At 49.8% G+C, this 22,434-nt stretch overlaps 1 protein-coding gene across 2 annotated transcripts in view; it reads right to left on the bottom strand.

The window, feature by feature from the left end:
* Positions 1-22,434, bottom strand: part of MPDZ (multiple PDZ domain crumbs cell polarity complex component) — a 571,809-nt gene that overhangs the window by 396,071 nt on the left and 153,304 nt on the right. For both annotated transcript variants that reach the window (XM_030194291.1, XM_030194292.1), the window contains exon 12: positions 18,565-18,654. In XM_030194291.1, coding sequence (XP_030050151.1) covers positions 18,565-18,654 — 90 coding nt within the window. The remainder of the gene's footprint in view (positions 1-18,564; positions 18,655-22,434) is intronic.

Raw genomic sequence — 22,434 nt, 5'->3', positions numbered from 1 at the left:
TCGCAACGGCGAGGACATAACTGAGATTGACCTAAAAAATTTACCAACTAACTGAGAGTGCAGCCTGGAACAGAACAAACAGGGCCCTCGGGGGGTGGAGTTGGATCCTAAAGCCCAAACAGGTTCTGAAGAACTGACGCCCGAACTGACTGTCGCGTCGGGAATCCTGCTGCAGGCAGTAATGAGATGTGAATGTGTGGACAGATGACCACGTCGCAGCTTTGCAAATTTCTTCAATGGAGGCTGACTTCAAGTGGGCTACCGACGCAGCCATGGCTCTAACATTATGAGCCGTGACATGACCCTCAAGAGCCAGCCCCGCCTGGGCGTAAGTAAAGGAAATGCAATCTGCTAGCCAATTGGATATGGTGCGTTTCCCCACAGCCACTCCCCTCCTATTGGGATCAAAAGAAACAAACAATTGGGCGGACTGTCTGTTGGGCTGTGTCCGCTCCAGATAGAAGGCCAATGCTCTCTTGCAGTCCAATGTGTGCAGCTGACGTTCAGCAGGGCAGGAATGAGGACGGGGAAAGAATGTTGGCAAGACAATTGACTGGTTCAGATGGAACTCCGACACGACCTTTGGCAAGAACTTAGGGTGAGTGCGGAGGACTACTCTGTTGTGATGAAATTTGGTGTAAGAGGCCTGGGCTACCAGGGCCTGAAGCTCACTGACTCTACGAGCTGAAGTAACTGCCACCAAGAAAATGACCTTCCAGGTCAAGTACTTCAGATGGCAGGAATTCAGTGGCTCAAAAGGAGGTTTCATCAGCTGGGTGAGAACGACATTGAGATCCCATGACACTGTAGGAGGCTTGACAGGGGGCTTTGACAAAAGCAAACCTCTCATGAAGCGAACAACTAAAGGCTGTCCTGAGATCGGCTTACCTTCCACACGGTAATGGTATGCACTGATTGCGCTAAGGTGAACCCTTACAGAGTTGGTCTTGAGACCAGACTCAGACAAGTGCAGAAGGTATTCAAGCAGGGTCTGTGTAGGACAAGAGCGAGGATCTAGGGCCTTACTGTCACACCATACGCCAAACCTCCTCCATAAAAAGAAGTAACTCCTCTTAGTGGATTCTTTCCTGGAAGCAAGCAAGATGCGGGAGACACCCTCTGACAGACCCAAAGAGGCAAAGTCTACGCTCTCAACATCCAGGCCGTGAGAGCCAGGGACCGGAGGCTGGGATGCAGAAGAGCCCCTTCGTCCTGCGTGATGAGGGTCGGAAAACACTCCAATCTCCACGGTTCTTCGGAGGATAACTCCAGAAGAAGAGGGAACCAGATCTGACGCGGCCAAAAAGGAGCAATCAGAATCATGGTGCCTCGGTCTTGCTTGAGTTTCAACAAAGTCTTCCCCACCAGAGGAATGGGAGGATAAGCATACAGCAGGCCCTCCCCCCAATCCAGGAGGAAGGCATCCGATGCCAGTCTGCCGTGGGCCTGAAGCCTGGAACAGAACTGAGGGACTTTGTGGTTTGCTCGAGATGCAAAGAGATCCACCAAAAGGGTGCCCCACGCTTGGAAGATCTGGCGCACCACTCGGGAGTTGAGCGACCACTCGTGAGGTTGCATAATCCTGCTCAGTCTGTCGGCCAGACTGTTGTTTACGCCTGCCAGATATGTGGCTTGGAGCACCATGCCGTGACGGCGAGCCCAGAGCCACATGCTGACGGCTTCCTGACACAGGGGGCGAGATCCGGTGCCCCCCTGCTTGTTGACGTAGTACATGGCAACCTGGTTGTCTGTCTGAATTTGGATAATTTGGTGGGACAGCCGATTTCTGAAAGCCTTCAGAGCGTTCCAGATCGCTCGCAACTCCAGGAGATTGATCTGTAGATCGCGTTCCTGGAGGGACCAACTTCCTTGGGTGTGAAGCCCATCGACATGAGCTCCCCAGCCCAGGAGAGACGCATCCGTGGTCAGCACTTTTTGTGGCTGAGGAATTTGGAAAGGACGTCCCAGAGTCAAATTGGACCAAATCGTCCACCAATACAGGGATTTGAGAAAACTCGTGGACAGGTGGATCACGTCTTCTAGATCCCCAGCAGCCTGAAACCACTGGGAAGCTAGGGTCCATTGAGCAGATCTCATGTGAAGGCGGGCCATGGGAGTCACATGAACTGTGGAGGCCATATGGCCCAGCAATCTCAACATCTGCCGAGCTGTGATCTGCTGGGACGCTCGTACCCGCGAGACGAGGGACAACAAGTTGTTGGCCCTCGCCTCTGGGAGATAGGCGCGAGCCGTCCGAGAATCCAGCAGAGCTCCTATGAATTCGAGTTTCTGCACTGGGAGAAGATGGGACTTTGGATAATTTATCACAAACCCCAGCAGCTCCAGGAGGCGAATAGTCATCTGCATGGACTGCAGGGCTCCTGCCTCGGACGTGTTCTTCACCAGCCAATCGTCGAGATATGGGAACACGTGCACCCCCAGCCTGCGAAGTGCTGCTGCTACTACAGCCAAGCACTTTGTGAACACCCTGGGCGCAGAGGCGAGCCCAAAGGGTAGCACACAGTACTGGAAGTGACGTGTGCCCAGCTGAAATCGCAGATACTGTCTGTGAGCTGGCAGTATCGGGATGTGTGTGTAGGCATCCTTCAAGTCCAGAGAGCATAGCCAATCGTTTTCCTGAATCATGGGAAGTAGGGTGCCCAGGGAAAGCATCCTGAACTTTTCTTTGACCAGATATTTGTTCAGGGCCCTTAGGTCTAGGATGGGACGCATCCCCCCTGTTTTCTTTTCCACAAGGAAGTACCTGGAATAGAATCCCAGCCCTTCTTGCCCGGATGGCACGGGCTCGACCGCATTGGCGCTGAGAAGGGCGGAGAGTTCCTCTGCAAGTACCTGCTTGTGCTGGAAGCTGTAAGACTGAGCTCCCGGTGGACAATTTGGAGGTTTTGAGGCCAAATTGAGGGTGTATCCTTGCCGGACTATTTGGAGAACCCACTGATCGGAGGTTATGAGAGGCCACCTTTGGTGAAAAGCTTTCAACCTCCCTCCGACTGGCAGGTCGCCCGGCACTGACACTTGGATGTCGGCTATGCTCTGCTGGAGCCAGTCAAAAGCTCGCCCCTTGCTTTTGCTGGGGAGCCGAGGGGCCTTGCTGAGTCGCACGCTGCTGACGAGAGCGAGCGCGCTGGGGCTTAGCCTGGGCCACAGGCTGTCGAGAAGGAGGATTGTACCTACGCTTACCAGAAGAGTAGGGACCAGTCTTCCTTCCCCCGAAAAATCTTCTACCTGTGGAGGTAGATGCTGAAGGCTGCCGGCGGGAGAACTTGTCGAATGCGGTATCCCGCTGGTGGAGATGCTCTACCACCTGCTCGACCTTCTCTCCAAAAATATTGTCCGCACGGCAAGGCGAGTCCGCAATCCGCTGCTGGAGTCTATTCTCCAGGTCGGAGGCACGCAGCCATGAGAGCCTGCGCATCACCACACCTTGAGCAGCGGCCCTGGACGCAACATCAAAGGTGTCATACACCCCTCTGGCCAGGAATTTTCTGCACGCCTTCAGCTGCCTGACCACCTCCTGAAAAGGCTTGGCTTGCTCAGGGGGGAGCGCATCAACCAAGCCCGCCAACTGCCGCACATTGTTCCGCATGTGTATGCTCGTGTAGAGCTGGTAAGACTGGATTTTGGCCACGAGCATAGAAGAATGGTAGGCCTTCCTCCCAAAGGAGTCTAAGGTTCTAGAGTCTTTGCCCGGGGGCGCCGAAGCATGCTCCCTAGAACTCTTAGCCTTCTTTAGGACCAGATCCACAACTCCAGAGTCATGAGGCAACTGGGTGCGCATCAGCTCTGGGTCCCCATGGATCCGGTACTGGGACTCGATCTTCTTGGGAATGTGGGGATTACTTAGTGGCTTGGTCCAGTTCGCAAGCAATGTCTTTTTTAGGACATGGTGCAAGGGAACAGTGGACGCTTCCTTAGGTGGAGAAGGATAGTCCAGGAGCTCAAACATTTCAGCCCTGGGCTCGTCCTCCACAACCACCGGGAAGGGGATGGCCGTAGACATCTCCCGGACAAAGGAAGCGAAAGACAGACTCTCAGGAGGAGAAAGCTGTCTTTCAGGAGAGGGAGTGGGATCGGAAGGAAGACACTCAGACTCCTCGTCAGAGAAATATCTGGGGTCTTCTTCCTCTTCCCACGAGGCCTCACCCTCGGTGTCAGACACAAGTTCACGGACCTGTGTCTGCAACCGTGCCCGACTCGACTCCGTGGAGCCACGTCCACGATGGGGGCGTCGAGAGGTAGACTCCCTCGCCCGCATCGGCGAAGCTCCCTCCGCCGACGTAGTCGGGGAGCCCTCCTGGGAGGTGGCCGCAGTCGGCACCGCACGCGGTACCGACGTCAGGGACCTCACCTCGGGCGATGGGCCAGCCGGCGCCGCGCTCGACGGTACCGAAGGCGCAAGCACCGCCGGTACCGGAGGGGTAGGGCGCAACAGCTCTTCCAGGATCTCTGGGAGAACGGCCCGGAGGCTCTCGTTCAGAGCGGCTGCAGAGAAAGGCAGAGAGGTCGATGCAGGCGTCGACGTCAGAACCTGTTCCGGGCGTGGAGGCTGTTCCGGGCTGTCCAGAGTGGAGCGCATCGACACCTCCTGAACAGAGGGTGAGCGGTCCTCTCGGTGCCGGTGCCTGCTGGGTGCCGACTCCCTCGGCGACCCAGAGCTCTCGGTGCCGACGCGGGGAGGAGACCGGTGTCGATGCTTCTTCGACTTCTTCCGAAGCATGTCACCGGAGCTCCCCGGCACCGACGAGGAGGACGTAGAATCCAGCCGTCGCTTCCTCGGGGCCGAGGCCAAAGGACGTCGATCTCGGGGGGGCTGTACCGCAGGAGCCCTCAGGGTAGGGGGAGACCCACCCGAAGGCTCACCGCCACCAGCAGGGGAATGGACAGCCCTCACCTGCACTCCAGACGATGCACCACCGTCCGACGACATCAGCAGACGAGGTCCCGGTACCACCAACGTCGATGCAGTCGCCCGATGCCTCAGCGCCGATGCAGAGACTCGATGCCTCGATGCACCCGATACACTAGCAGCCGAGGAAGAAGGTCTGGACGCTGACGACGTCGATGCACTCGATGCCCCCGGTGCCGATGCCGACGAAGAGCCCGAGAACAAAACGTTCCACTGGGCCAATCTCGCTACCTGAGTCCGCCTTTGTAACAGGGAACACAGACTACAGTTCTGAGGACGTGCTCGGCCCCCAGACACTGAAGACACGACGAGTGCCTATCAGTGAGCGAGATTACCCGGGCGCACTGGGTGCACTTCTTGAAGCCGCTGGAAGGCTTCGATGTCGTGGGCGGAAAAATCACGCCGGCGAAATCAAAATCCGAAATGACGAAAGTGAGACCAAAAGTTTAAGGGGAGAAAAATCTCGACCGAGGCCGAAAAGAGGCCTACCCCGACGACGAAAGAAAACTTACCGGGGCAAAATCTGAAAAATACGGGAAGGGGCAAACGAAACCCGAGAGGGTTTCCGGAGCACTTCCCAGTTTTTAAAGATTTTCCAAAGAAAAACACGTCGAAAAAGGATGCGCGAGGTCGACTTTCCGGGGCTCGACACGGCGAAAACACAACCGTACCGAGTGCGGACGAAAGAAGACTGGCCGGCTCGAGCCGGTTTCGGGCGGGAAGACGGCCGCGCGGGCGCGCGAGGGCTAGCAAAGGACTTTGCTAGTGAAGATTCCGATTGGAGGGGCTGCCGTGGACGTCACCCATCAGTGAGAACAAGCAGCCTGCTTGTCCTCGGAGAAAGCACCATTCACAGAAGGGAGTGTGTATCAACAACTAGGAAATCTAAAGGTGGACAAAGCCATGGGACCGTATGGGATCCACCCCAGGATATTGAGGGAGCTCAGAGAGGTTCTGGCGGGTCCTCTTAAAGATTTGTTTAAAAAATCCTTGGAGATGGGAGAGGTTCCGTGGGATTGGAGAACGGCAGAGGTGGTCCCTCTTCACAAAAGTGGTGATAGGGAAGAAGCTGGAAACTACAGGCCAGGAAGCCTCACTTCGGCTATTGGAAAAGTAATGGAAGCAATGCTGAAGGAAAGGATAGTGAATTTCCTGCAAGCCAATGAGTTGCAAGGTCCGAGACAACATGGTTTACCAAAGGGAAATTGTGCCAAACGAATCTCATTGAATTCTTTGACTGGGTGACCAGAGAATTTAATCAGTGACGTGCTATAGATGTAATCTACTTAGATTTCAGCAAAGCTTTTGACATGGTTCCTCACAGGAGGTTCTTAAATAAACTAGAAAGGCTGAAGATAGGACCTGACGTAGTGAACTGGATTAAGAATTGGTTGACGGACAGACGCCAGAGGGTGGTGGTTAATGGAATCCGCTTGGATGAAAGGAGAGTAGTGGAGTGCCTCAGGGATCGGTGCTGGAGCCGATTCTGTTCAATATATTTGTGAGTGAAATTGCCGAAGGGTTAGAAGGTAAAGTTTGCCTTTTTGCGGACGATACTAAGATTTGTAAGAGAGTGGACACCCTGAGGGGAGTGGAAAACATGAAAAAGGATCTGCGGAAGCTAGAAGACTGTCTAAGGTTTGGCAAATTAAAATTCAATGCGAAGAAATGCAAAGTGATGCACTTAGGGAGTAGAAATCCACGGGAGATGTATGTGTTAGGCGGTGAGAGTCTGATATGTACGGACGGGGAGAGGGATCTTGGGGTGATAGTATCTGAGGATCTGAAGGTGATGAAACAGTGCGACAAGGCGGTGGCCATAGCTAGAAGGTTGCTAGGCTGTATAGAGAGGTGTGAACAGCAGAAGAAAGGAAGTGTTGATGCCCCTGTATAAGGCGTTGGTGAGGCCCCACCTGAAGTATTGTGTTCAGTTTTAGAGGCCGTATCTGGCTAAGGATGTAAAAAGAATGGAAGTGGTGCAAAGAAAAGCTACGAGAATGGTATGGGATTTGCGTTACAAGACGAATGAGGAGAGACTTGCTGACCTGAACATGTATACCCTGGAAGAAAAGAGAAACAAGGGTGATATGATACAGACGTTCAAATATTTGAAAGTATTAATCCGCAAATGAACCTTTTCCGCAGATGGGAAGGCGGAAGAACTAGAGGACATGAAATGAGATTGAAGGGGGGGCAGACTCAAGAAAAATGTCAGGAAATATTTTTTCACGGAGAGAGTGGTGGATACTTGGAATGCCCTCCCGCGGGAGGTGGTGGAGATGAGAACGGTAACAAAATTCAAAAATGCATGGGATAAACATAAAGGAATCCTGTTCGAAAGGAATGGATCCTCAGAAGCTTAGCGGAGATTGGGTGGCAGAGTCGGTGGGGGGGCGGGCTACTGCTGGGCAGACTTCTACAGTCTGTGCCATGGAACTGGCAGATACAAATCAAGGTCAGGTATACACAAAAAATAGCACAAATGAGTTTATCTTGTTGGGCAGACTGGATGGACCGTGCAGGTCTTTCGCTGCCGTCATCTACTATGTTACTATATTCTGCTTTCCTATTTGGTTCAGCATCCTTGCATCTTTGCCCAGTGACATATTACAAAAAATCTTAGATCTTTTCATCTTTTGCACAGTTGACTCCATAATAACTGATTCATATTTAAGACAAAGATTATTGAAACCAGGAGCAGGCTGTACTCTGTATTTCCTAGTAGTCCTCTGATTGGACACTGGAGTTTGTTAGGTCTTTGTCTGTAGATCTCTTAGCAACCAGTAAACAGGGACCGCAGTCAATTCCTTGAGAGATCCGAGATAGTTGGTAAAGGCAAACATGACTCTTTCTTGGCTGTTTCCTTATGAATCTTAAAAGGCATTTCCTTTGCTAACTTCCATACGAATTCTGGATAAATTTTATCCTCTTACAGAGATGTATCCCTAAGTGGAGATAGTGAAATGTGAGATTGAACACTCACAGGCAACTCTTCCACACGGCACAAATATGTGACAATGAGGGGAATAATCGAACGTCGCCGGCGAAATAGGTCGCCGGCGATCTATTTTGGAGGCGGCGCAACAGCTGGCCGGAACCGTATTTTCTAAAAAGATGGCCGGCCATCTTTTTTTTCGATAATACGGTGTGGGCATTTCGCCGGGTTTGAGATCGCCACTTTTGTTTTTCTGCAATAATGGAAAAAACTGCTGGCGATCTCAAACCCGGCGAAATCCAAGGCATTTGGCCGTGGGAGGAGCCAGCATTTGTAGTGCAATGGTCCCCCTCACATGCCAGGACACCAACCGGGCACCCTAGGGGGCACTTCAAACATCTTTTATAAACAACCAAATTAGCTTCCAGGTGCATAGCACCCTTCCCTTGTGTGCTGAGTCCCCCAAATCCCCCCAAAACCCACTGCCCACAAGTGTGCACCATTACCCTAGCCCTAAGGGCTGAAGGGGAGCACCTACATGTGGGTACAGTGGGTTTTGGGGGGTTTGGGAGGGCTCAACATTACCCACCACAAGTGGAACAGGTAGGGGGGGGATGGGCCTGGCTCTGCCTTTCTGCAGTCCACTGCAACCAACAACAACTGTTCCAGGGACCTGCATACTGCTGTCTGGGTGCTGGGTATGACATTTGAGGCTGGCATACAGGCTGGCAAAAAAGGTTTGTATTTTAATAATTTTAGTGTGGGAGGGGTTGGCGACCACTGGGGGAGTAAGGGGAGGTCATCCCCCATTCCCTCCGGTGGTCATCTGGTCAGTTGGGGCACCTTTTTGAGGCTTGGTCGTGAAAATAAAAGGACCAAGTAAACCCGGCGAAATACTGCTTATCGCCGGGATTTATTTTTCCATTATCCGCGAAAGCAGGCCATCTGGTAGCCACGCCCAAGCCTCCCATGTCCCGCCTTCGCTTTGCCGCCAACACGCCCCTTTGAACTTTCGCCGGCGAGGCGAAGGGAAAGCGGCAAAGCTATCACAAATGTAGCTTTCGAATATATGCTTTTCGCCGGCCATATCCTGATTTGTGTCGGGAAATAGCCGGCGATTACTTTCGATTATAAGCTGGAATGTAAATTCTCTAAAATTTCTGCATGGAAAGAAACTTCTAGTGATTATCTAGAAAAGAAAGCAGAAGTATCCTCTTTGAAGACTAAATGACTGATAGATAAGAATACTTCTTGATGAGCAGGTGTTTCCTTGATCCTTTCTAAAGGCACAATTTATAGCAAAGTATTTGGGATTTTTGCAAAGAATCATTCAGCTGTGTTTGTTTTCACAGTAAGCTAGACAATCCTTAAAAATGTCAACCATGCAGTCTTAGCAGCCAATTTAGCAAAAAATAAAATAAGGTAAAAAAGCAGAAAGTTGTCCATTTACCTCTATGACTACTATTTTAAGTAACCAAAGTAAAAGGAAATTATCACCCCCCCCCCACACACACACACACTTTATCTGAACAAGAAGTGAAAAAGAGCCACCTACTATCATATTATCATGTTCTTTTCTTTTGCTGGACACCTGACCAACTACATGTTAACATTTTAAGGTTCAGGTTTCATGCCTGGAAGATAGCACTCAATGTTTGCTCCAACACTCTGGCACCTATATTCTGCATTACTGAATCAAGTATCTATGAATCAGATTTTTGGTGAAGCACTGCTATCATAGCACAGAACTTTGATGCTTGTCTTCTGGCACCAAAGAGTAGTGCCTAGTTTAAGGCAATGCAACAAAGGCTTTGTTGTATGTTTATCAGATCCTCCAGCTGAAACATCTATTCAGACCATTGTAAGACTCACAAGGCCAATATATTCAGGGTATATAACCCATTCTCTTGATGGGGATCTGGAACACCTTGGGACTAAAGATTTTTTTTTTTTTTTTTTGGGGGGGGGGGGGGGGGGGGTTGGTAGCAGATTCCTGTGTAGTTAAGTGCTCTGCATCTAATAGGCCTGTGCTTTAAATAGGCCTACAGTGACAATTTACCACGGCTGTAAAATTGTCCTCATGTGGTCAGAAGCATAGTAAGCAGATACCATGCCCATCTTTGAAGTGTATCTTCCCATCACAAATGTAAAACCTTTTAAAGTTTCTATGTCTTCATCCAAACCACAATGGTTTAATCATATTCTTAAAAAGAATTATGCACATCCTTCAAAATTAACTTAAGAACTATCTTATGAAAAGAGGAAGGGCAGCATTCAGTTGTATTACTACAACAAATGCTTTTATATAGATATATATTCTAAGATAGATATACATATAATCATAGGTTCCAAATGTCCATCATTTGCTCAAGAGCAGGTTATGTACATTTTTATGACATGTATAAATCTCTCATTTTCCAAGGGCAGAGGACCTATAAAAATGGTAGGTTCTGTAGAAACATGATGAAGTGGTTGATTCCTCTGATACAGACACATAGACCAAGTTGGGACTTGGAACAATGTTACTTATCACATAGACAGTTTTATATGCATTGAAATTTTCGAAAATTATTTGGCAAAGGAAAAAATGAATTTTTATTCTGGATTTAACCCCCCCCCCCCCCCCCCCCAAATAGCCTGAATCCTACAGGAGGCTCTGAAAGAGCTAAAAGGCACATCCATTCAGCAGAGAAGATAAAGAAACAGAGGCACCTACCAAGGGACATGATGTGTGGGAGGGCGTGTTATATGCAGGAAAGAAACATGGATGCTCAGATGCTTTTCCAGCACTTTTCAAAAATTTTAATTTTATAACAATTTTAAACTTATTCTATCCATTTCACCAAATGTCAGGTAAAAGAAGAAAAAATACATATTTCAAAAAAATATAAGTCAAGATTGATTAAGTACGCACATTAGGGTTAAGCATCAAAGATACAGAAGTATTCTCTCTAGCTAATGCAAATTTCTCCAATTGATGCAGATTAAAGAACAAAAATTGTTTATTCTCAAAGACTACAAAACATCTGCATGGAAATCTCAAGGTAAAGTCACACCACAAAACATCTGCATGGAAATCTCAAAGTAAAGTCACACCCAAGGCTAAAGCCTTTGGCCTAAGGGCCTAGAACTCCTTACACCTCTTCTATGTTTCATGAGAAAGTGGGGAAAAATATGAATCTTAATCCAAAGAATTTCACATTCACTTTCCTAAAATAAAGTTTAAGATTGTATTAGGATCAGGTTCAGGAGTAAAACAAACCATCAAAGTTTGGAGTTCTTCTCTCCATAATAACTTCCAGAGAACTTTCAAAAAGCCAGTCAAGTTAATAACTTCAATAGGACGCCTGTTGCCCAGATCCAACCGTTGGTTTATTCACAGATCCAATCCCGGCCAAATGATGTGTTCGAACTATCAGGGATATATTATCAGATGTAAAGTCAAGAACTTCCCTTATATTTTTTTTTTAATCACGTGGAGACAACTGTGTTGGCTTAGAAAAATTAAAAAATCTTATATTATTTTTGCTCATCTGGTTTTCCAAGTACTCCAACTCTCATGAACCTGAGTTGTAACTCACCCAGGTGTTCCTCAACTTTTGTATCAATAAATGTTTTACTTTCAAAACAAAAGCAGAATACACAAAATCGCAAATGTAAAAAGTACAAAAAAGTGTCAAACAAAAAACAGCAAACTGTGTAATATTACAACCCCCACAGCCTCCAAAGGCCCAGAACCCCACCAACAGACAACCACAAAATAATAACAACCCCTAATCTCCCCCTCTATGATAACCCCCCAGAACCAAACCACACCAGAGTGTCCCATGGGTTCTTCAAGACACTCCAGGCATTCCTAAACTTTAACAAGCTTGGCAGCTTGGTGTAACTGATCTTTCTCCTGATCCTCATCAGTCATCAGTAAAACTGCCAAATCTTGATTAATCTTACTAGTGAACAAAGAGAATGATGCCTCTAGACCTTGAATCGCTTCCCAAACAAAACCTAGGGTAATGACTGCTGGCCTCATAACTGTGACTTGCTCCAGAACCATCACCTTTTGATCAGGCATTACTGCACCATGAATTCCAGCAAAAGTACTCCGCAAAGCAGGCACCTCAGATGCTCCCTCCTCACCCAACTTCAGCACTTATGATCTCAACGTAGCTGAAGGTAAAATTATGTATCATACCTGATAATTTTCTTTCCATTAATCATAGCTGATCAATCCATAGACTGGTGGGTTGTGTCCATCTACCAGCAGGTGGAGATAGAGAGCAATCCTTTTGCCTCCCTATATGTGGTCATGTGCTGCCGGAAACTCCTCAGTATGTCGATATCCAAGCTCCATCCGCAGGACTCAGCACTTAGAGAATTACACCCACAAAGGGACACTCTGCCCAGCTCACCACCGCCGAAACGGGGGAGGGGAATTAACCCAGCTCATCCCCACACAAGTGGGGGAGGGGAATCCGTCCAGCTCATCCCCGTGGAGCGGGGGAGGGACACCACCCCGCCGATGCGGGGGGATCTGGCTTATCCTGCAACCGCAACCGCGGGAGGAGCTGACTGACCCTAACACCGCCGAAGCGGGAAGGGTACAAAGCTGCCCTACAGCCGCACGAAGCGGGAGGGAGCGCCGGCAGAATTTATGTCTCAATCCAGCCCCGTAAAACGGAGGGGAGAGGAATGCAGCAGCTCACTGTGACACAAACTCGTCTCAACTCTTGAAGAATCCAAGTGAAAAAACTTGAACACGAAGTCCTCCTGAAGTAACTGAAGACTAAACTTGAACCTAAAATTCAACCAGAATATAAACAGTACAGATATCTGGGAGGGGCTATGGATTGATCAGCTATGATTAATGGAAAGAAAATTATCAGGTATGATACATAATTTTACCTTCCATATCATCATGCTGATCAATCCATAGACTGGTGGGATGTACCGAAGCAGTACTCACCCAGGGCGGGACATTGAAATCCATGACCGCAACACTGAAGCTCCAAACCGGGCCTCCGCCCGAGCAGCCACAGTCAAGCGGTAATGCCTGGAGAAGGTATGGGCCGATGCCCAAGTTGCCGCCTTGCATATCTCTTCCAAGGAGACGGACCCGGCCTCTGCCATCGAGGCCGCCTGAGCTCTAGTGGAGTGAGCCTTCAGCTGGATAGGCGGCACCTTCCCCGCGGCCACATAAGCCGCTGCAATGGCTTCCTTGACCCATCTTGCCACTGTAGGCTTAGCAGCCTGCAGACCCTTACGAGGACCTGCAAACAGGACAAACAGATGATCCGACTTCCGGAAATCATTGGTCACCTCCAAGTATCTGATGATGACTCGTCTCACATCCAGAAATGTGAGAGCAGAGTATTCTCCTCTGGGTAGTCCTCCCTACGAAAGGAAGGGAGACAGAGCTGCTGATTCACATGGAAGCGAGAAACAATCTTGGGCAGGAAGGAAGGCACTGTGCGAATAGACACTCCTGCCTCAGTGAACTGCAGAAAAGGCTCTCGACATGAGAGTGCCTGGAGCTCGGAAACTCTTCTGGCTGAAGTGATAGCCACCAAAAAGACTGCTTTCAACGTCAGGTCTTTCAGAGATGCCATCGACAAGGGTTCAAAAGGCGGCTTCTGCAAGGCTCTTAGTACCAGGTTGAAATTCCACGCAGGCACCACTGAGTGCAGAGGAGGGCGCAGGTGATTAACTCCCTTGAGAAAACGCACCACATCTGGCTGCGAAGCCAGGGAAGCACCCTTCAGGCGGCCCCTGAAGCAAGCCAGAGCCGCTATCTGGACTTTAAGGGAACTGAGCGACAGGCCTTTGTCCAGACCTTCTTGCAGGAACGCCAGCACTGAAGAAATTGGAGCAGTGAAGGGAGAAAGTGAGCCTGCTTCACACCACGCTGCAAAGGTACGCCAAACCCTGGCGTAAGCAGTAGAAGTAGAGCGCTACCTCGCTCTCAGCAGAGTGGCAATGACCTTGTCTGAGAAGCCCTTCTTCCTCAGACTCTGCCACTCAATAGCCAGGCCGTAAGACCAAAGGGGGAGGGATCCTCCATCACCACGGGACCCTGATGCAACAGGCCCTGCTCCACTGGCAGCCGCAGAGGGTCGTCCACTGAGAGCCTGATCAAGTCCGCATACCAGGGACGTCTGGGCCAGTCCGGACCCACCAGGATTATTCGGCCCGGATGCTTTGCCACCCGGTCTAGTACCCTGCCCAACATGGGCCAGGGCGGGAACACATAGAGAAGCTCCTGTGTCGGCCACTGTTGGAGAAGAGCATCTACTCCCAGAGATCGAGGGTCCTGTCCTCTGCTGAAAAAGCGCGGCACTTGGCAATTGGCCGATGACGCCATCAGATCTAGGCTCGGCTGGCCCCAGCGCTTCGTGATGTCCAAGAACGCCTGAGCCAATAACTGCCACTCTCCGGGATCCAAGGTATGGCGACTGAGAAAGTCCGCCTTGACATTCATGACTCCGGCAATGTGGGCCGCTGACAGCTGTTCCAGGTTCGCTTCCGCCCACTGGCATAGATTCATGGCTTCCTTGGCTAGAGGGGCGCTCTTGGTACATCCCTGGCGGTTGACATAGGCCACAGCCGTGGCATTGTCCGACAGGACCCGTACCGGCTTCAACGCCAGTACCGGGAGGAACTCCAAAAGCGCCAACCGAATGGCTCCGAGTTCCAGGAGGTTGATAGACCACTTTGCCTCTGCAGGAGACCAGAGCCCCTGCGCTCTCCTTCCCATGCAGTGGGCTCCCCAGCCCGTCAAAGAGGCGTCCGTCGTGACGACAATCCACTCCGGGGTCACAAGAGGCATCCCTGCAGACAACTTGTCTGTCTTCAGCCACCAGCTCAGCGCCTTGCGTACTGCTGGGTCCAAGGGAAGGCGCACAGCATAATCCTCCGACACCGGAGTCCAGCGCTGCAGCAGAGAGTGTTGTAGTGGTCTCATATGAGCCCTGGCCCAGGGCACTACTTCCATCGTGGCCGTCATAGAGCCCAACAGCTGCACATAGTCCCAAGCCCGAAGAGGAGAGGCTACTAGGAACTGGTCCACCTGAGCCTGAAGCTTGACAATCCGATTGTCCGGCAGGAACACTCTGCCCACTTGGGTGTCGAATCGAACTCCCAGATAACTCCAGGGACTCAGTCGGGCGCAGCTGGCTTTTCTCCCAGTTGATGATCCACCCCAGGGAGCTCAAAAGAGCAATCACCCGGTCCACAGCTTTGCCGCACTCTGCATAAGAGGGGGCTCGGATCAACCAGTCGTCCAGATAAGGATGGACTTGTTTCTCCTTCCTTTCGCAGGAAGGCCGCAATGACCACCATTACTTTGGAGAAGGTCCGCGGAGCAGTAGCCAACCCGAACGGGAGGGCTCTGAACTGGAAGTGTCGGCCCAGGACTGAAAAACGCAGAAAGCGTTGATGAGGACAGATGGGAATATGCAAGTACGCTTCCTTGATGTCCAAGGATGCCAGGAACTCCCCTGCCTTCACTGCCGCTATAACAGAGCGGAGAGTCTCCATGCGAAAGTGCCGAACTTTCAAGGCCCGATTGACCCCTTTGAGGTCGAGGATAGGCCGTACAGAACCTCCTTTCTTTGGTACCACAAAGTAAATGGAGTAACGTCCCTTGCCAAGCTGATTTTCTGGCACCGGAACGACCGCACCCAGGCGGATCAGATTGTCCAAGGTCTGCTGCACTGCCACAGCTTTGACCGGAGACTTGCAGGGAGAGAGTACAAACCCGTCTCTTAAGGGTCAGCAGAACTCTAGCTTGTAGCCGTCTCTGATGACTTCCAGCACCCAAGCGTCTGAAGTTACCCTGGTCCACTCGCCCAGAAACGAGGACAGGCGTCCTCCAATCTGCACTGGGCCATGGACCAGGATCCCGTCATTGGATACGAGACCCTGGGGGAGGACCGGAGGGTGCACCTCCGAGACGGCGGTCTCTGCGAAAGGAATGCTGCTTGGGGGAGAAGTTCCTCTTGAAGGAAGAGGGGGCAGAGGAGCCCGACTTGCCCGGGCGGTACCGACGGGCTTCCTGAAACCGTCCTCTGGAGATACCGGGGCGAGCACTGGCCCGAGCCCTGACCTCTGGTAACCTCTTGCCCTTAGACGTGCCGAGATCGGTCACTATTTTGTCCAGCTCGACCCCAAAGAGCAGCTTGCCTTTAAAAGGCAACTTAGCCAGGTGGGACTTAGAGGCGTGGTCCGCAGACCAATGTTTCAGCCAAAGCCACCGCCGCGCAGAGACTGTCTGAGCCATACCTTTAGCTGAGGCTCTCAAGACATCATACAGTAAGTCTGCCAAATAAGCCAAGCCCGATTCCAGGGCCGGCCAATCAGCCCTCAAGGAAGGATCCGAGGGGGAAGCCCACTGCACAATCGTCAGGCACGCCCTGGCCACGTAGGAGCCGCAAACTGAGGCCTGCAAACTTAAGGCAGCCGCCTCGAAGGACGACCTTAAGGCCGCCTCCAATCTTCTGTCTTGGGCGTCCTTTAGGGCCGTGCCACCTTCCACCGGCAACGCCGTTTTCTTAGTCACCGCAGTGATTAAAGAATCCACGGTAGGCCAAAGAAAGGCCTCCCGTTCACTTTGAGGCAAAGGATAGAAGCGGGACATAGCCCTAGGCACTTTGAGGCTCGCTTCCGGGACATCCCATTGAGCCGAAATTAAGGTGTGCATGGCATCATGCACGTGGAAGGTTCTAGGCGGGCGCTTCGTCCCCAGCATAATGGCGGAGCCAACAGGGGCTGAGGGAGAGACGTCCTCTGGAGAGGAAATCTTCAAAATGCTCATGGCCTGCACTAACAGGTTGGGAAATCCTCTGAGCGAAAGATCCGCGCTGCAGAGGGGTCATCCGCTCAATTCGAGCGGGAATCTGTCTCCTCCAAGGAATCCCCAAAGGACCGTTGGGAGAACTCAGATACGCTGCCCTCATCTACCTCAGAGGAAACAGAGTCCTCTAAGGCCTGGGAATCCACCCGAGGGCGTTTACTTCCGGGGGCCTCAACCCCTTTATCGGACAAGGGAGAAGGGGCAGCGTTTTGCATAAGGAAGGCCTGATGCAGCAGCAAAATAAACTCGGGGGAGAAACCCCCCAGACTGTGCACTTCAGCAGCCTGGGCCACAGCCCTAGACGCACCCTCAACCGGCGCTCGCAAGAGCGTGGGAGAAACATGCTGCGCATCCAAGATGGCGTCCGGCGCGACACTCCGCGAAGGAGCCGCGCAGGAAGAACGGCGCTTAACTTTAGCCGCTTTTTTGCCGTCGCCCAAATCAAGGGCGGCCATGGCATTAACGTCTCCCAGCTCAAGGGCGGCCCAAGAAGCCGTCCGAACAGAGTGGCCGGCCAAGATGGCGGAGGCGAGCAGCGGGGGATGGGCATTTATGGCGGGGAAAAACCGCTGCACCAGAGGAAGACCCGGGACACTGACCGGCCTCCGAACTGACACCCAACAAGGGCGAATCAGACTTTAAGACCCCCGCATCCCCGCTAGAAGCGCACACGCGGTCCGGGGAGCGATTCTTCGCGCCCTCGCCCTCCGACGCCATAGGCCTCGTGGAGATCGATCGGGGAACCCCCTGCCCGCTATAAAAAGATAAAAATTACCTGCTTCTCGCTCCGAGCTGTAACGACCTGGTGTCCCAGTGAGTAACTGCAATAAACGTCGAAATAAACGCCCTTAAGGACGCCCAAAATTTTTTTTTTTTTTTAACGGAGCCAGCGGGAGGGGGGAGAAAAGGAGGGACCTGGCGCCACCAGGTTTGCACTTGCTCAAGAAGAGCCCTCAACAAAACCTAAAAATTAGGCTTGGAGACCTAGCCAGAGCTGCTGCTGTGTGTGACCACCACCTGCTGAGATAGAGAACGTACTGAGGAGTTTCCGGCAGCACATGACCACATATAGGGAGGCAAAAGGATTGCTCTCTATCTCCACCTGCTGGTAGATGGACACAACCCACCAGTCTATGGATTGATCAGCATGATGATATGGAATTAGGTGTGACATCCAATGAAACACTTCTGGATTGTAACAGTATAGTCCACACATCAGGGCTCAACAAGGCTCCTTCATTGCTCTGCTCCCAAGACAAGGAAAATCTTTCAAAAGTGCCCACCTCCTGGACCAGAGCAACTTAATAGCTTCCAAGGTTGGCCGACTCAAAGAAATCTGAGGGGTAGCGGAGGATTTTAGATCATCGCTTAACTTTCCTCTTTCCCATCTCTGGACTTGAGTCAGTCAAAACTCTCTCAGCTTTCAGGGAGCTCTTGCACAAATGTCTGCCTCAAACACCATCTTGGATCCTCTTTTCCAGTACTTTCTGAGCTCTGAAAGGGCTAATTCATCCCAACACAATCAGATGATGTCACCCACTTGGGTGGATGATCCATCCTACTAAGTAGAAAACACAGATATATAAAAACTAATTCCCACCTCATTTAATGGTTATTTTGTAAAGTTGTTGCAATATTGATTGTTATTTTAGATTTTGTATACTCTTTTTGATTTAGATTTTGTATGCTCCAAGTACATTTACACACAAATTCATATTGAAAACACTGGCTGTACACAAAGTTTAAAAACTCTCCATACAATCATAGTGCATATGTTATTTACAAGACTAACAACAGGCAGTCTACATAACACGAAAAAAAAAAGAACTGTGCATAATTAAAATAAAGTAGAACCTGATTGCAGTAAATTGCTTTCCTGTGCAAAGTATGGCATTTTTGAAGTGTCCCTTAGAGATGGAGAACCTTGCAGATTTTCACAATTTTCTGTAAAGGAAAGTTAAAATTAATATAACTTTCTACCTTCTAGCTATGACAACAGGTCCTAATGAAAGATTTCTTGTATTTATTTGAATTACCCTCCATTAACATCCCCCAAGCTCCCTCATTTCCCAATTCTATTTCATTCCATTTACCGCTAAAAAATGAACCCAGCCAAGACCCAAGTTCACTATCCTCCCAAGTCAGAAACCAGTGCTGCTAGCAACACTGGTAGTATGCAGCATTGCTGTTAGCAGTAGAAATAGCCCCATATGTCACACATGTGTAAGTGATAATTTCAGAAAGCCACAATTTCTATTGGAGATCCACACCATGCAGAGATTTCAAGGGGAGGTGGAGTGGGGAAGTGGCATGGAAGGGTCACAATTCTAACTTTGAATTTCAAACCCACATCCCTTGGGATAGAGAAATGAACAAAATTTCTCAATTTAACAACACCTCCAAGTGTAAGGTTCTAAAGTTGTTTGTGTGCTATGAATGACTTGGAGCAGTTATTAAAACCACTCTGAAATAGAATATGGGTATTAATCAAAGGACTGCCAAAACCATACCCAAAATATGCCTTTTTTATGTTTCAAACTCTGATGGCTGTTTTCTATACATGTAAATAATGCAATTCTAAAATTGTCACTTATACCAAAATTCTATAAAGGTGGTCAAAAATTGTGCTCGCAAATTTAGGCGCGTCCCCGATTGCACGCACAATTTAACAGAATAACAGGCCATTATTGGCACTAATTAGATTTAATTGAGGATTATGTGCATAGTTAGACACAGGATCTGCACCTAAAATTTATAGACAGCCCGAAAAAGAGGATACGGAAATGGGAGGGTCATAGACATTTCGAGGGTGTGGTTTTGAGTTACACGCATAATTATAAACAGAGCTCCGTGCGTAAATTTAGGCATGAGTATTTGCATCGCCTAAATTTTCACACGACCTAAGTATTTATTCTATAAGCTGTGCCAAACTTTAGGCATGGCTTACAGAACACCAATTAAGAAGGTTTATTGGTGCTAATTTTTTAGCCACCATATATAGAATCTAGCCCTATATGTGAATGCCATTTACACATTGAGGGGGCAATTCTATAACAATGCACTTATATATAGGCAGCTAGAGTGTGCCTATGTGGTGCCTATTCTATAATAGAAAGTAGACCTCTACTTTCCTTTATGGACTGCTAGCACCACAAGGAATATAACTGCTTATGCAGTTAGATATAAGTACTTAAACCAGACAGCCAGTGAAATGTTCATATCTAAATGCTGGAGATACGTGCCTAACTTACAGCATTCTATAAGTTATGCATGTTGAGAGTCCTGCTCATGCTCCACCAATGTGTGTGTTCATCTATCAAATACACGCTATGGAAGGCATGCACATATCTACAGAATAAATGCCAAAAATTCACCTAAGCATTATGGGCCAGATTAAGTAAATGGCACTGGAAAAAATCTGCATTCAGTGTTACTCTATATAGCGAAGTCTGGGCTGAGCGCTTTATACAGAATTGCACTTAACGCGTATTCCGACACCCAACTTTGGCCACGAGGACTTACACCAACTGGAACCTGGTGTATGGAGCGCAAGGACCAAACGTGGTGAACTGGATTAGGAACTAGTTGACGGACAGACACCAAAGGGTGGTGGTGAATGGAATTCACTCGGATGAGGGAAACGTGAACAGTGGAGTGCCTCAGGGATCGGTACTAGGGCCGATTCTGTTCAATATATTTGTCAGTGACATTGCCGAAGGGTTAGAAGGTAAAGTTTGCCTTTTTGCAGATGACACCAAGATTTGTAACAGAGTGGACACCCCGGAGGGAGTGGAAAACATGAAAAAGGATCTGCAGAAGCTAGAAGAATGGTCTAATATTTGGCAATTAAAATTCAATGCAAAGTGAAGCACTTAGGGAGTAGAAATCCACAGGAGACGTATGTGTTAGACGGTGAGGGACAGTGAATGATACATACCTGTAGCAGGTGTTCTCCGAGGACAGCAGGCTGATTGTTCTCACGACTGGGGTGACGTCCGCGGCAGCCCCCACCAACCGGAAAAAAGCTTCGCGGGACGATCGGCACGCAGGGCACGCTCACCGCGCATGCATCGATACCGGTACCGAAGGACCGGGCGTCGATACCGATGCCGTCGAGGTCGACGTCGAGGGGCCGGCGCAAGTTCCAAAAATACGGTCCCGTTGAACTTGCCTCGCAACCTGAGTCCGTTTCCGGAGACCGAGACACAGGGGACACGACTTGAAATTGTGCTCCGGCCCGAGGCACTGGAGGCACCAAGCGTGGGTGTCGGTCTGCGAGATGGGCCGGCCGCACCGACCTCACTTTTTAAATCCACTCGGGACCTTCGAGGACATCGACGGAAAAATCGCGTCGGCGAAATTAAAGTCGTCGATGGTGGCGGAAATCACACCTCGAAAATGAAAAACGACCGTGCGGCCACTAGGCCGCAACGCTACGTCCCCGCTGGAAGCGAGGGAAAATGGGAGCGCGTGCTCCTTTTTTTTTTTTTTTTTTTTTAAAGAAAAGAAAAGTGGAGCGCGCGGCGATAAATTAAATATAAAAGAAAATAAAAAGGTTCGCGTAAACGCGACGGTTTTTCCGGGACTGAAACAGAGAGAGCGGCACAGGCACGACTCTCTCCAGGCGCGGAAAAAAAGGAACTGGCGGGAGCGGTCGCGCACGGGCGGGAAGACGGCCGCGCATGCGCGGTGGGCGTGCCCTGCGTGCCGACCGTCCCGCGAAGCTTTTTTCCGGTTGGTGGGGGCTGCCGCGGACGTCACCCCAGTCGTGAGAACAAGCAGCCTGCTTGTCCTCGGAGAATGACATGTACGGACAGGAGAGGTATCTTGGGGTGATAGCATCTGAGGATCTGAAGGCGACGAAACAGTGGTGACCGAAGCCAGAAGGTTGCTAGGCTGTGAGCAGAAGAAAGGAGGTGTTGATGCCCCTGTTCAAGTTGTTGGTGAGGCCCCATCTGGAGTGTTGTGTTCAGTTTTGGAGGCCATATCTTGCTAAGGATGTAAAAAGAATTGAAGCGGTGCAAAGAAAAGCTACAAAAATGGTTTGGGATTTATGTTACAAGACATATCAGGAGAGACTTGCTGACCTGAACATGTATACCCTAGAGGAAAGGAGAAACAGTAATGATATGATACAGACGTTCAAATATTTGAAAGGTATCAATCCGCAAACGAACCTTTTCTGGAGATGGGAAGGTGGTAGAAGTAGAGGACACAAAATGAGATGGAACGGAGGCAAGCTCAAGCAAAATGTTGGAATACCCTCCCGCGAGAGGTGGTAGAGATGAAAACGGTAACAGAATTCAAAAATGCATGGGATAAACATAAAGGAATCCTGTTCAGAAGGAATGGATCCTCAGAAGCTTAGCAGAGATTGGGTAGCAGCGCTGGTGGTTGGGAGGCGGGGCTAGTGCTGGGTAGACTTCTACGGTCTGTGCCCTGAAAATGACAGATACAAATCAAGGTGAGGTATACATATAAAGTAGCATATATGAGTTTATCTTGTTGGGCAGACTGGATGGACTGTAAGGGTCTTTCTCTGCTATCATCTACTATGTTACTGTGTTACAGCCCCCAAATTCTATAACACTGAACATAATTCTTTGGAATGCCCCTGATCTGCCCATGATCCCTCCCATAGAAATGCCTCCTTTTGGGTGTGGAACTTTATAGAATCGTGCAAAGCCAGTTCAGCGTGTGAACCCAGATTAAAGTCAATTAATG

The sequence above is a fragment of the Microcaecilia unicolor genome, chromosome 2 (genome assembly GCF_901765095.1).
Source record: "Microcaecilia unicolor chromosome 2, aMicUni1.1, whole genome shotgun sequence".
Classification (NCBI taxonomy): domain Eukaryota; kingdom Metazoa; phylum Chordata; class Amphibia; order Gymnophiona; family Siphonopidae; genus Microcaecilia; species Microcaecilia unicolor.
This window is presented reverse-complemented; position numbering and strand designations above follow the sequence as displayed.